This window comes from Lissotriton vulgaris, chromosome 2_1 (genome assembly GCF_964263255.1).
Source record: "Lissotriton vulgaris chromosome 2_1, aLisVul1.2, whole genome shotgun sequence".
Lineage (NCBI taxonomy): Eukaryota > Metazoa > Chordata > Amphibia > Caudata > Salamandridae > Lissotriton > Lissotriton vulgaris.
Genome location: NC_141687.1, coordinates 1,463,698,699 through 1,463,713,901, shown reverse-complemented (window position 1 = coordinate 1,463,713,901; position 15,203 = coordinate 1,463,698,699). Strand labels below are relative to the sequence as shown.

General features: G+C 46.5%; 1 protein-coding gene across 4 annotated transcripts in view; it reads left to right on the top strand.

Annotated features, from left to right (window-relative positions):
• SLC37A2 (solute carrier family 37 member 2) overlaps nt 1–15,203 on the top strand; it is a 926,772-nt gene that overhangs the window by 787,899 nt on the left and 123,670 nt on the right. For all 4 annotated transcript variants that reach the window (XM_086957324.1, XM_086957323.1, XM_086957320.1 and 1 more), the window contains one exon: nt 5,461–5,558. In XM_086957324.1, the coding sequence (XP_086813450.1) occupies nt 5,461–5,558 (98 nt within the window). The remainder of the gene's footprint in view (nt 1–5,460; nt 5,559–15,203) is intronic.

Sequence of the window (15,203 nt, the reverse complement as noted above, 5' to 3'; positions counted from 1 at the left end):
TAGGGGGATGCGTCCGGGTTGCCCCCTATCGCCCCTGTTGTTTGTGTTGGCATTGGAACTAATGGCGCAACTTTTGTCCTTTGTCATGGCCCCATATAGTATGCCTGTGCAGACAATAACCCATTTGGTCTCAATCTACACAGACAATATTTTGTTATATTTTAAGGACCTTGGCGAGGGACATGCAGGTCGTTGCCGGCGTATTCTCGCAGTTTGGTGACGTCTCTGGGCTGCGCCTTAATGCCGCCAAATCGGTAGCATATTCCTTCTCTGGCACATACGAGGAGACCCACCTACCATTTGGGTGAGAACAGTTCAGAGTAGAACCCGTAACGTTTAAATATTTGGGGATACAAATTTATAGGTCCTCCACCGACACTATAGACAGGAATTTGGTACGGACTATCAACTCGCTCTGATCGCAAGTCGCCTTCTGGAGCACCCTGTCGTTATCCCTGGCAGGCTGGTTAGCAGTGTCCAAAATGGTCATGCTACCTCGACTCTTATATAATTTTATAAATATTCCTGTGATCTTACGGGCCTGGATTTTAAGATCACTGAACACTTTGAGCACGTCCTTTCTATGGGGACGAGAGAGGCACAGGATGGCATTATACAAGATGCAGCTGCCTAGCTTGGCAGGTGGCATGGGAGCACCCAATTTTAAAACCTACTGTATAGTGGGACAGTTGCAATGGTTGGCCTATTAGCTGGCGGGCCATAATCTGTTTGAAATTGGTTACACCCTGGCGCATTTACGGAGTGGAAAGCTGCAGGCACTACAGTGCCTTGGAGCTAACAGAATAGGTGACCCTCTCTTCCTGTTGTCCATTGCCCTCCACTACTGGAAGCAGGCACAGAAATCTGCTAAAATTCCACACTCATATGCACCGAATATCCCTCTTTGTGGTCTCCCTACCCCACACGGTGTGTTGTCAGCTGGCAAGGTACGGGACTGGATACAAGCGGGCTCAACCACAGTTGGCGATCTTTTCCTCGACGGTGCGCTGATGACTCATGGCGAATTTGCCCGCACAAGAGCAGTACCGGAGACTCTTTTCATCACGCATGCATTGGTTGTACAATATGTCCGGCGATATTGGTTGGTGGCGCAGACGGAACCCCCTACATTTCAATCGTTGCGGTCCATGCACATCATGGGCCATGGTCGCCACCTGGTATGCTGGCTATATCATGGGTTGCGTGAACACTTGCAGGTACCACTGTTGCCGCTCCGTCATAAGTGGGATTTCGCACTGGCAAGGTAACTGGAGGACAGGGAGTGGGATGCTGCCCTGGAACATCCCCGTTGGGTGTCCTGTAATTTCCGGCTGAAGTCCATTCAACTACTAATACTGCACAAGGCCTATCTTACTCCGCAGGCTATTCATTGAATGTACCCCTTGGCTGCTTCGCGCTGCCCCAGATGTCCTCATGATCCTGCTGATTTTACACATATGTTATGGTCATGTCCTGTCCTGGGGGGATTTTGGTCTGAAGTTGTCGGTGGATTGTCCGCATTGACTGAGCGCAATGGTTGGGATGCCATGGAAGTGTGTTTATTGGGTCTCCTCCCTCTCCCGAAGAAAGCGAAACTGCTGCGTCGCTTTGCTGGGTTGGCTCTGATGCTCGTAAACGACTAATAACACAGTGGTGGAAATCGTGCAGGGCACCACGAGAGGGCATCTGGAGAGAGGAGGTCATTAGATGGGCGGTGGCAGAGGGGGAGGCACTGGCCCATGAGGAATATAGAGGATTGAGAAAAAAAACAATAGCACTTGATTGGGCATTCGTGTTAGAACAATTTAAAGCAGTGACAGGGGATGATGTGGATGCAGCCCTAGATCTACCAGTTGAGTTGGGTGCATCGGCCTAAGTCTAGGTTATGGGCAGCAACCCGAACTAGATGGGGAATTGCATTTTTGCCGGAAGGGGGGTCTTTCCACCTCCTCCCCCTCGCTGTCTTGGGTCTTCCTCCCTTCTTCTCCCCCCCTCCGACTGTCCAGCCACCTTCCTGAGTGCCGGTTGTCCTCCTACGGGGGCCCCCCGCCTGCTCCCCGCCCCTCCTCTTGGCCCCCCCATATGCCTAGGGACACACTGACGCACCACTATTTCGGCAACTCCTTGAGACCTAGTCCCAGCGGCATAAATAGGAATGTAGCAGCCAAGTTCATTCTTAACAGTTGGTAGGGAGGAATAGTTGTGGGTGGGATGATAAGGAAGGGTATGTATGGGTAGCAAAGATGTGATTAACTATTAGCAGAATGCAGTATATTGTTTACTTCGGAATTACACTTGGCCCCTACATGGTCAAAGACTGGATGTGCGGTACTACAGATTTTGACATGTTACAATGGGTATATGAACAACTAACGGAGGTATTTATCTCTGCATATGTCACTGCATATTGTATTGTAAAGCCTAATTGGAAAAAAAACGGATAAAAAAGTGTTAAAAAAATAATCATTCACTGTTTAAAATACCTGATGTCAAAACATTCATGGAAGGTCTGAAAAGCATAATACCTCCAAGAACACCACAAGCCGGCGAAACTCTGGTATCAAGTAAGAAGCTCATTAAATATCCCTTACTACAGCTCCCTGGCCCCTATATGGGATTCTCCTGGCACCCCTGAGTGCTTAAAAGATGCCCTAGCAACCCCTTTAAGAATGGCGGGAATTGACAAATGGGGCCAACTGATGACAGAGAACCTTATAGTGCCCTGGGAACAACTTACAGAAATAACTAACGGAACTTTGTCAAAATTTAAATATTACCAACTCACAAGCTGGGCAGGTTCTCTGACGGAGAAAAAAACAGGAAATACGGAAATAGAGAAAGAGATTATCAAAATCTCCCCAATAAAAAAGGAAATTTCAAAATGGTACTGGGCTATAATCACTGCAGGAGACGATAATATCTCAATATCGGAATCAATTTGGAGTAAAAACATCACAGAGCCGGAACTTGAAAACTTATGGCAGAAATCATGGGAAAAATGTTGGACTGTTATTAAACCAGCACGTCTAAAGAGAAATCACTTGTTTACACTGCATAGGGCATACTGGACACCTAAAAAATTGTCTAAATTCAAAGGAGCAAGCACAAAATCCTGCCCTAAGTGTGGACTTGAAAGTGCAGACGATATACACATGTTTCATAGATGCCCGCAACTGGATCTCTTCTGGCAGGAAGTAGGTAACACGCTATGTCGGATATTGGGAACAAACCTAAAAGTGAGTACAACTTTAATTATTTTTGGGATATGTACCGAATTTAATGTAAGTAACGTGAGGTTAACTAGAAAACAAGAAAACTTGTTATTGGTTTTGATACTTCTTGCTAGAAGAGAGATATGCCTGAATTGGATTAAACCAGTACCACCTTTACCTGAGGACTGGCTAAACTCCATTATAACAACTCATAAACTTGATAGGAAGGGAAAACCCTCCAAAAAGTTTAACTTCTGGGAAATTTGGGAAAATTACTGTACTAGCAATATGTAAGGGAAATCTGACAACACATTAATAAGTCCAATGATTAATGCGATGACAATAATTCAGACGGGAATAATTCCCCGCCGAGTAGCCATGATGGCTAGCTCTCACCCCCTTCGCTATGAATTATTGAATATGGTAAAGGATAAGGAGGACTAAACACGACAGATCCACCAAAGGGGTACTCTATGTAATCGGTAAAGTAAAGAATAAGAGTGAAGGAACAAAAGTGGAAGTCCTAAAGTTCTCCGCTGCACTCCTTATACATTCATGCTCAAATAAGGACAAAAAAAAAAAAAAAAAAAAAAAGAACACCACAAGCCCCAGTATAGAATCTAAATGTGATACTTACTAGACTCATGGGACCCCCTTTTGAACCCTGACATTCCTGCTTGCTTCAATACCTTTCATGAAAAGTGGTGTTCTTAGTTACAATCACTTATTTGCGAAGAGTTAGTGAAATACAAGCGTTCACCTTAGAAGAGCCATTCTTCCAAATGCATACAGACACGGTTGTCTTAAGACCCAGTCCAGAATGTTTACCAAATGTTCTGTTGTTTTTCCATCTCAGTAAACTATTGAGCTGCCAGTTTTCTTTTCCAATCCAGGATCAGTAGCTGAAAGGGGCTACACACCTTAGATGTTAAAAGAGCATTACTATACTTTATTGACAGACCCAAAAAATTCAGGAGATACAACTATTCAGAGTATCTCTTAACCCAGACTGGATTATGATAGGCAGGTGTTGTTAGATGGATAGTCAGATTCACTCATATTTGCTATGCCAAACAAAGAGTCTGCTACCAGTTTCTCCACAAGCACATTCTACTAGGAAGAAGCCTGCTTCCATGGCATTCTTTGGGAGCATTCCGGTAGCCAACATGTGTAAAGCAGTTACTTCGGCATCTCCACACACATTTACCAAACACTACTGAGTGGATGTCAACAGAAATGTGTTGGACAATGTACTAAAAACATTCTTCCAAAATTCAATTGCTTAACAGTCTGTGCACCGCATGTATATCTACAGCCACACATGCAACAAATGTATTATGTTACTTAACTTGTAAGCATCTATTTGTTGCATGTATTGTTAATTCACATGGACCCACCCTCCTCTCCTGATGTCATTGGCTGTTCCAGATAATATACACATATATACTGGATAGTTTATTTATTTTTCTCTAACACTGCATGGTCATCAGTATGAACACTATATGACTCCACTACAACCTGAAGATGGTGCTCATGACATACCACTGGATCTCATGACTCAAAAAATTCTTAGACGAAAAGCAAGTTGTAAACATCCAAGCCCAACACTAGGCGGCAGGAGTATGCACAACATGTAAATTTACAGCACTATATGCATGAATGGATGTTTACAAAGTAAATAAAACAATAATTTTGTTGGATACTCTAACCCCAGAATACCTCACCACCTGTATTTCTCCCCATTCTGTGGAGTGGAGTTTTAGGAGTTAGTAGGGTACCCAGTTGGAGTCTGCATATTGGCAATGTTTCCAATCTCATTGTCATGCTCTGCATCTGAGGGTGTGGAAAAGAGAAATGAATGCACTGATGCAAGCACGCAGAGGTGTCCCTATATATGGCTCAGTGTGATGTTCGAAGTTGTGATGGAGGCAGATGGCACCGCCTGCCTTCATGCATGAGCTTTTGCAAGAGTTGCTAGATCCAGTCTCAAACCTGGGGAGATTCATAAGGTGAGGAATATGTGGTTAGATTGAGTATCCATCGAAAAGAGCATTAGCAAGGGTAAGTGACTTTTTTTCTAGAATTTCATATTATATTAAATTTGAATAGCATTGTTGGGTGAATGTGGAAGGGGCTCAAAGCTCATATATGTCTGAAAGCCACATGAAATAAGACTGTGTTGGAAACCAGCAACTTGATTTTTGCGCATCCTTTTGAGATGACCGTAGGTGCTCTTCTCTGTTTCCAGGTGCTGCTTTGGGACCCCTGCTGGCAGGGGTAATCTCCCCATATGGATGGAGCAGTGTTTTCTACATGTTAATTACAGCTGACATATGTGCTTGTCTGGTAAGTCGCATACTATCGTTATGTGTTTCCTGTCTTGTATCGTACTCCAGACTGGGGAATACTATGGGCTCCAGCCTTATAGTGGGGACAACCTTTCGGATGTCGCTGCTGTGTCGATGACTTTAGACATTTTTTAAATGGGCAGCATAAAATTAGATTTAGACTTACCTAGCTTAGTATCGCATTGGGGCACATCATCTTGCATTTCACTAGGCCAAGTAAAATATTTGTTGATGCATGTATGTGTGTGTTTGATGTTCTCAGCTAAACAGGTGTAGGACTATTTTTTTTCTCATGGATCTCCTTGCCATATCAGGAGGCAAGAGCTATGTTAAAGGTTAATGAAGTGATGTCCACGGCCTTCGATCTGCAGAGAGGGAAGGCTGAACCCTCCCATTCATCAGTCCTCCCCTACCTCATCCCCAGTCTTTTCACTGCAAGGCTCCAACCAGTAGCTGCTGGTTCAGAAGTCATGCTAATGAGCCTCAGTTTGGGACAGTAGGATATTGCTATATGCACATCGCCTACTTTATATAGATGACCCCACTGCCACAGTAGCCACACGCCTAGATATATTTAGGCTTTGTGGAAGAAACTCTGGTTTTAATTTAAACTGGCACAAATATATGCTTTTCCCCTTAACAAGGGTGTGTGGATACAGTGGCATATGTCTCACATGTCATGTTTACTCTGAGAAGTCATTCAGGGATTTTGTTATTTGGGTATTTTTCATGACTGCTAATAAGGGATTTGTTTCAGTCAAACTTACTGCACATTTTGTACCTGTTCTGGAAGGATGTCTTGGGCTGGATGATATTTTACTGCTGCTTTCTGGGAACAACTGCCCTCTTAAAATTGATGGACACACTATGTATATTTATGTCCTGCAGAAGAATCTATTCTGGGATCATGGTGATATTTATTTGGAACTAGGAGTGATTTACACCCCATTGTGCACTGGAGGTGCTTCTGGAATATCACTGGCCTGCCTCTATTGATGTGTAGATGATGGGGGGATTGCTCTTCCGTATATGATGAGATGCTATTGGGCATCTCAGTTAGTGATTCTGAGTGATTTACTGTTTTCTTCCTAGCAGAATCCCCTATTGACCATTGATAGACTTGCCACAAGCATAAGAGGATATCCTAGAGCCATCTATACTACAAGACTTCCAACTTTTCTTCCAGCCCCATGCTTTACCTTTATGCAAGCCTGCTGCAGGTGCTGCTAGAAAGAAGGGGATTGCCGCTCTGGAAAACCACACGGAAATGCAACTTTGTCAGGGAAACTCAAAGATTTAAAGGGATTCCATGGCTGGGGCCTGATTGAGATCTCCTAAGCGGTAGATGGGTGGGGTGCGAGTGGCTTAAAACCCTTGTATTTTTGCATAAGAAGTTTCCTTAAAGTCCTCCCAAAAATATAGATATATTTAATTAAAGTATGACCCCCATAAGTATGATGACATTCTCCGAGATCTGCAACATAGTACTCCATTGGAATATAAGGTGTTGCCAGACCGATTCTAAGGAAACCATGGCATACATGAAACTTTGATTAATAATGTTCATGAAATGCTTGCCAAATGATTGCATAAATGGGAAAGGGGTTGTGAGCATATTGAATGTAGAAGACTGTAATGAGACAAAATTATAGTCCAGGAAGGAGGCATTCCATTCGGGTTTAGGCTGGTGCAACTGAAGATCCTACAAAAGGTATACTGCACAAGAACACAGTAAGCGGTGATTGGGAGCATTGCTGATGATGACTACCTGAGAGAGTATGTAAATGAGGGAACATATTACCCTCCTCTATCGCAGTGTCCGTGGTTGGAAGGTTTTGGAAGGGTGTCATATGTCTGATTACTGGTCTGGGATCCCAACTCCGATGGTATTCCTGGGGAGGGGTGGGGGGCATGGCCGGGATGCTCAACATGGCGGCTGCGTAGAGACGGAGTTCCGAGCTTGTTTCCCGTACTCTGCCGGAACCCCTGACCGGCAGCTCTAGCATAGAGATATTCCCAACGAAGAGCCCAGAGACTACCTCTGTCGTCCTCCACAGGGAGGGATGGGAGAGTGTGGGCAGTGGAGGACTCCTTTGGTGCGCCCAGGAGGCAACTGTGATGAGGGCTGACACTGGGCCATCGCAATTACTTTAGTCCATGACTGCTGCACGTCAGTGTCCCCCGAGATGAGCCAAAGGTGGCGAGGTTTCCACCGTACCTACCCTGGTGACTGTTGAGGGCAGAGGCCTAACTGAGGGGCAGGTGCCCATCAGTATGACATGTGGTGAGGGGCCACTCCTACCGAGTCAACCTATCCCAGTTGCAGCCTGGACTGCTCCTGCTGTTCTTCTTTCAGGAAGAACATGCCTCCCATTTGCTGGGCGGATTGGGCCTTGGCCCTCCTATTTCTTTTTAGTAGCGTGAGGCCCCCAATAACTGGAGAGGGGAGACCATTCCGTCCTGCCAGGCCATACCTGGCTGGCATGCACTAAAGGCGGGGTAAGCGGGTCCACGCTTGTGTGTTACTCCATCAGCAACAGATTTAACCGGCTGGAGTGTATCGGGCTGCCTGTGCTTCCTCCCCATTCACCATGGGACCGCAGTGGGGCAATCTGGCCAGAGGATAGCACTATCGCAAGCCCGTACAGGGAATTATAGGACACACAATACCTATTAGGACACAGTAGAGCTCTTTGCAGACAATCAACCAGGACCCTGAGGCGATAGCAGGCCCTCCAACACCCAGATAAACCTGATACCATCTCCTCAAATTCGAGGTTTATCCACAAATCGAAAGTAGACACGATGAGGGAGGAAATTAATCTATCGCGACATGATCACAGGTAGTTGGTTGAAAAGGTCGCCCTTGCAGAACGCTCCCTTGCTGACCTCCAGACCCAAGCCTTGGACATTCAAAAGAATTATGGGGCCTGAAGGAGTAGGTACACCACCTAGAGACGCTGAATAAAGAACCAGTAATATACGTATTGTCGGCCTTCCTGAGGGCAGCGAGGGCCGTAACATGGTCGGTTATCTGGAGCAGTGGTTTAAAGACTTGGTACCAATGGAGGACCTTAACCCCATTCTTCTCCATCGAAAGGGCCCACCACGTTTCCACGATGGCCCCCCAGTGACCAATAGTTGCCCATCTCCCTCACTTCAAGTGTTGCACCTCAATTTTTAATGCTGCTCACCAGACACATCCACTTTTCTGTAATAACCACTGCATGTTTTTCTTCCTGGACAATACCCTGACTGTCCAGGGCCAAGGGGCTTTTTTCCTTGAGGTCAAACACAAATTAAGATAATTAGGCCTTAAGTATATATTTCTTTTTTCTTCCAAACTGAAAGTGATTTAGTTTTCAAACCAAACAGAGGCATGAGACGGGTTGAAGCTCATAACACCTACCCCAAATGCTCCGCATAAGAGCCAAGAGCCACCAAACTGTGGGCTAGGTACCATCTCTTCTCCGGGTGCAGCTGACCCAGACAGTTCCCGGTTCTGGGTCTGCCTTCCCCTGAACAGGTCCATGATATCTGCTTATTGATCATGGAGTGGCTGCGATGCTTCGTGACCTACAGGAGGATCACTCCAACTCCGTCACAGCCATCTCAGAGTCTGGAAGTTCTACAGCCACCTCCTTTGTCAGATGCCTGTTTGCTTCAGCAGGTGACCCTCTGCCCTCAAAGGTGTATGGCATTGCATAAACTGATAGAACTCCCCCCCTTCACCGTCATCCTGTATCTCAGCTTTGGTCATATTGCCCTACTGCAGGAATCACACATAATGCAGGCAAAAGGGGCTAAGTTTCAAAACCAGTGGAGAGGCAAATTTACACGACTAAGTTCTCCTCCTACTCAAGAGGTACACCTATTTGGGTTCGGGTGGGGACTCCCCTCGAAGTCTTGTCCCTAGAAGTGGATGTGGACAGTCGATACATTCTCCTTGAGACATGTCTAAATGGTAATCATATACTGATATGCAGCATATATGCTCCCATTACACAACAACCCACATTTCTACAGGAACTTTTCCTGAGTCTGACAAAATAGGCCAATGTTTCCTGGCTCCTAGGGGGAGGCTTCAACTCTGTCCTGAACCCCCGTGGAATACTTATCGAGGAGAGATCTGTGCACCTCCTCGATGCAATGAACAAGATGGCCTGTCCTCCCCGTGACGTTCCTCTCTCATGTAAAGATTGTATACCTTTCCCTCTGTACATACTGCAATGTATAAGTTGTCTGATCCTCTGTATTGTCTTATCTAAACCGATGTTTGTTTAATAAGAAGATTTATATAAAAAAAAAAAACTCTGTCCTGAACCCAACCTTGGTCAGTCCCCATGGCCACTGCCACTAAGTGCCTCCAACTCTGGTTAAAGCTCTGGGCCTCATTGGATGAATGGCAACACTATACTGGTCAACAGACTCTTTTCTTTCTATTCTCAGGTGCACAGGGTCAATGCTCACTTAAACTATTCGAGCTCCCTCCTTCTCGGGGCGAATAAGGCAGAAATAATGAGAATGCAGCGCATTCAAAATGCTGCTGCTAGAGCTTTGGTGGGCAAGCCACGTTTTTGCTCGGCCTCCAGCACCATTCGTAAGCTGCATTGGCTTCCTATTGACAGACACATCCACTTCAAGACACTTTGTCTTTCTTTTAAAATTCTGAAATGCTCTAGTCCGCCCTTGTTGAGCAACCTTATCTCCCATTACGTTCCATCGCGCCCTCTCCGCTCGGCAGAACTACATCTGGCGACGGTGCCCGGAATTAGCCTCTCCTGGACCGGTGGTTGGGCTTTCCGGTACCTCGCGCCTCAGCTCTGGAACTCCCTCCCCGTACATATCTGCGCCATTAACTGTCTGTCTTCTTTCAGGAAGGCCATCAAAACTCTTTTGTTTCCTTCACCCTAGCTTATATCCTGGCTGCTCTTTCTGTCTCTTGTTTAGGCTGGTCTTCATAGTTGTTGTTTCCTCCTGTGGCAGTGCCGGGACGCCCCTTTGCTGGGGCAGCAGTGCGCTTTACAAACGGATAACATAACATAACATAACACATAGCTTGCCCACACTCCATCTGCTCCTTCATATCAATGCAGGACTACCTTGGTAGGGAAATCACCAATCGTAATCCCTTACTGTTAGACCTGCAGTGGAGTAGGAATCCATCCCTAATGCCCACCTGGTGGCTACAACCCTCCACCCTTGAGGATCCTCCATTCGGGGCCACATTGGCTAATAAGATCCAGGACTTTTTTTTAACTCAATGAGGGTTCAGTCTCTTCCCCAGTGACGGAGCGGGAGGCCTTTAAGGCAGTCGTCTTAGGGCAGAGCATACAAACAATGGTAGGGATTTGACACAGAAACTTGTGCGATCTTGAGGCAGCTGAGCGAGAGTATATAGACATAGAGAGGCGGGCCACCCAGTACCCCCCAATTTCCCCAGCTACTTGAGTGTGTAGACTATGCCGACAGGATACATTTGGAGATTGACAAGTCGGTCCTCTTACTGGCCCGGCTGGCCAATAGAAATACTAATTAGCTTCCAGTGACGAACACCAGAGGAACACACAGGAGACTCATTTACCCCCAACGGGAGATACACAAAGGATTCACCTCATACTATGCTGACCTCTATCGACCTCCAGCAGAGAGTGCTCCCCCAGACCTCTGTGCTTTTCTGGGGCCAGTAGATTTCTCTAGGGTGACTCCGGAGGATCGAGGGGCTCTGGAGACTCCGCTCACAGTCCAAGAGATAAAGAGAGCAATCGTAGCCCTGACTACTGGTAACTCACCAGGTACTGATGGCCTACCGGAAGACTTCTATAAAACATTTCATGGAGAGTTAGCTCCCAAACTCCTCCAACTTTGAGGCAGAACCTTCGAATGGGACCCTTCCTGTCGCTCTTCGAGAAGTCTCCATTTTATTGCTATTGAACCTGGGCAAGGATCCAAGGGACATAGCCTCATATTTTCCCATGAGATACTCCGCATTGACTATAAAATCCTCAGCATAGTATTGAAGATTACAACAGGTACTGCTACCGTCTGATCCATAGAGGCCAGAATGGATTCATACCAGGTAGGAATACCTTACTGTGCTTTCCATCTCATGGAGGCAGGTTCAGGACAGATGGCCCAAGTGACATCATTTATACTTGAGATCCATAAAGTGTTAGACTCCTTCAGATGGGACTACTTTTTTTGCGGTCTTGGCAAGGTTTGGATTTGATCCCTATATCACCAGACTGAGCCAACTCCTACAAACTACCCCCGCAACCTGAATCCGCTTTGGAAGGACTCTCTCTGACTCCATTCTGGTCAGACGTGGCATTAGACCGGCGATAGAGCCATTGGCTTCCAGGTCCAGGATGGGTGGCATGATCTGGGGAATCCCCTTATTGGAGAGTCCCCATGCCATCCACGGATATGCGCATGATGTCCCGCTCTGTTTACGTGACACCACCGCCGAACTTGCCCTATTGCATCTCTTCTCACCAAATTCAAACAAGTGATGGGCTTGAAGGTCAGTTGGGATGAGTCCTGCTTATTTCCAATTGTACCAAAGGCCACAGCTCTGGTCGCAGACTTTGCGGAAGGCCCCATTTGATAGGAACACCCCTCAGTTCACTATTTGGGCATCCGGGTCTTTCAAACGACTGCTTACCTGCTTTACGGTAATTTGTCAACATAGGATGCCTCTATCAGAGCACTGATTTCCCTTTTGGACATCTCTTCCGTTATCAGTGGCAGGCCGAGTGGCGATTTCCAAAATTATGATCCACCCAGTCTTCATTACTTTTCAAATCTTCTGATGATTCTTCCTTGCTCATTTTTTCCGGAGCCCCTTAGGTCTCTTAGGCGATCTCTGCTGGAATAAGTTGTGCAGACGGGTAACCTTACCTAAACTTCAGCTTCCCCCGAAGCAGGGAGGCCTACGAGCCCCCAATTTTAAACACTATGTTCGAGGCATATGAGCTGCAGATATGAGCTGCAGATCGTACACTTAGCAATAGATCGCCACCTGGTGTTGGGTTCGGATGATTGCAGGTTGTTGTCTTCTTTGAAGAAGTCTTTGTAGTCACGAGATAGGTGACTCCTCCCTTGGACAATACTGCGCATGGTCATCGACTCCATCCTCCGATTGTTTTTTTCCGCCACTGGGTTCGGATGAAAGTTATCCGCTCCGGCTACAAAAGACTTTTTCAGCAACTTCGAAGCGTGAAACTTTATATAAACATTTTCGACATCGAATAGACTTTTCGACATCACCAGCTACATTCCGGTGCGTCGACGCGGGCCGTTGGGCCTATCGGCGCCGTACGGCCTACGCCTCATGAACAGAACTCCATTCAAGAGATGCCCGGTATTTCGAGCAAAATTCCCTCATAGCCACCATCACGAGGTCTGCAACCTCTGTCTATCGCCGGAACACGACGAGTCGACCTGCACAGCCTGTGCCTCCTTCTGATCGAAGAAGACCATTCGGGATCGGAGGGCCCGTCGACATGAGATGAGGAGATCAGCGTCAGCACCGGAGGCCATCTTTGAGGAGGAGATCGTCGGAGAGGACATCTCCGGGGACGAGGATCCACTCAAAGATATCTCTGAGGACGAGGCTCCACTCGTCGCCGAGGAAGACTCGCCTGATCTCCAGATCATATCGGGGGCAGAGGACTCAGACGACTCGATTCCATCTCGGCAGACTGTGAGTACCCCTGCCCCTGCACAACATACACTACCCAAGCCAAAGGCAGCAGTCGGCACTCCGCCCATGGGGCCCAGTCGAGACCGAAATCTACCCTCAGACGGCTCCGAGGAAAAAGACTACGCCTTCCGGTCGGCACTGAAAAAAACACATGTGCCAATTTCACCTCCTCCATTGGCACCAAAACATCCTTCGACACCGAAGGACTCTTCGACACTGAAGCCAAACGCCCTTCGGGGCCCAAAGACAAAGACCCTTCGGCACCCAAACCAAAAGACACATCGGTGCCGAAGCCAAAAACTGTACCGGATCCGAAAGCTTCGACTCCGAAACCTTCCGGTTCCAAAAATAAAGATCGAAAGCCAGAGTCCGGCGCCGCAGGCCCAACGAAACCTGTCTCTACGCCAAAATTTCCAACATCGGTACCAAAGACTCCAAGGCCTGATATAGAGACGCCTAAACCCTCTAACAAGCCTACCAAGCCGAAACCACCTTCTGCACCGAAAAATTTGCCACAGGACTCGATAACTCCTCCTAAAGCAAAGAACACTAAACAACCCCTATCGGCACCGAAAAAATCGACGCCGAAGAAGATTGTAGAGGAGGAAGAACTGTTTAGACCAGATCCTAAACAGAAAAAGGTCTATATCAATCCAAAAACTGGACATGTGGAAGCAATTCCTTACAAGAAAAGACCAGCAGACACACCACTTCCACCTGTGGTTCCTGCCAAAAAGAAGGATTGGGCAACTTCTCCAATGCACCCTTCCTCTCCTTCACCTTATTCCTCTCCTATCCCTCCTTATATTGAACCTATAGCTTCTCCTGTTCAATCTCCTGCATCATCACACCACACTGACGAGGAGTATGATCTAGTTGGGGAGAATGACGTACCAGAGCCACATGCATACCCTTTAGATGAGGATGTCAATCCAGAATATCATAAGGATGACAACATATATGGTGTTCCACCACACAATGTGCCAGACATTCCCGATCCTCAGTACTACCCAACGAAACCTCCCCCTCCAGAAGATAGTATTGGGTTTATTCATCTATTAAATAGAGCTGCCCTTTACCATGGAGTTCCAATGCACTCTGATGCCATTGATGAGGATTTTTTACTGGACACATTTGAGCAGTCACAAAGGTCTACACAAATACTACACATGATCAAAGGAGTCATTAAACATGCTCCAGACATATTTAAAGACCCGGTACGATGTAGGGTGTTAAATCCCAGAATAGAAAAGAAGTATAGACCAGCACCATCTGATCCAGTCTATATTAAGGGACATCTGCCACTAGACTCTTTGGTAGTGTCTAATGCACGTAAAAGAGCCAATTCCCAGACCTCTGGTGATACGCCTCCGCCTGACAAAGAATCTAAAGTTATTGATGCGTCAGGGAAACAGATTGCTGCGCCGGCAACAAACATATGGAGCATAGCAAACACACAAGCCTTACTCTCACGCTATGACAGGGCGCACTACGACCAACTAGAAAAACTAATGGAGCACCTCCCAGATCAATACAAAGATCAAGCAGCAGAGCTCTTACAAGAAGGCAAATTAATATCCAATGCCTCAATTAAATGTGCACTAGATGTAGCTGACACAGCATCCAGAGCAGTCAATACTAGTGTTATACTCAGACGTCATGCCTGGTTACGCATTTCAGGTTTCAAACCAGAGGTACAGACTACCATCTTGAACCAGCCCTTCAAACAGAACCAGTTGTTCGGGCCGGAAGTAGACAACACACTAGAAAAGATTAAGAAAGGCATGGACACAGCTAAGTCTATGGGTGCATTACAATCCACACAGACTAGAAGTTCTTTTCGCCGCTCCTTTATAGAGGAGGCTCCAAGCAGACCGGTACAACATCATCTTTTAAGACGCACACACAGACCACCTCTAACAAAGGCTACTTTAGAGG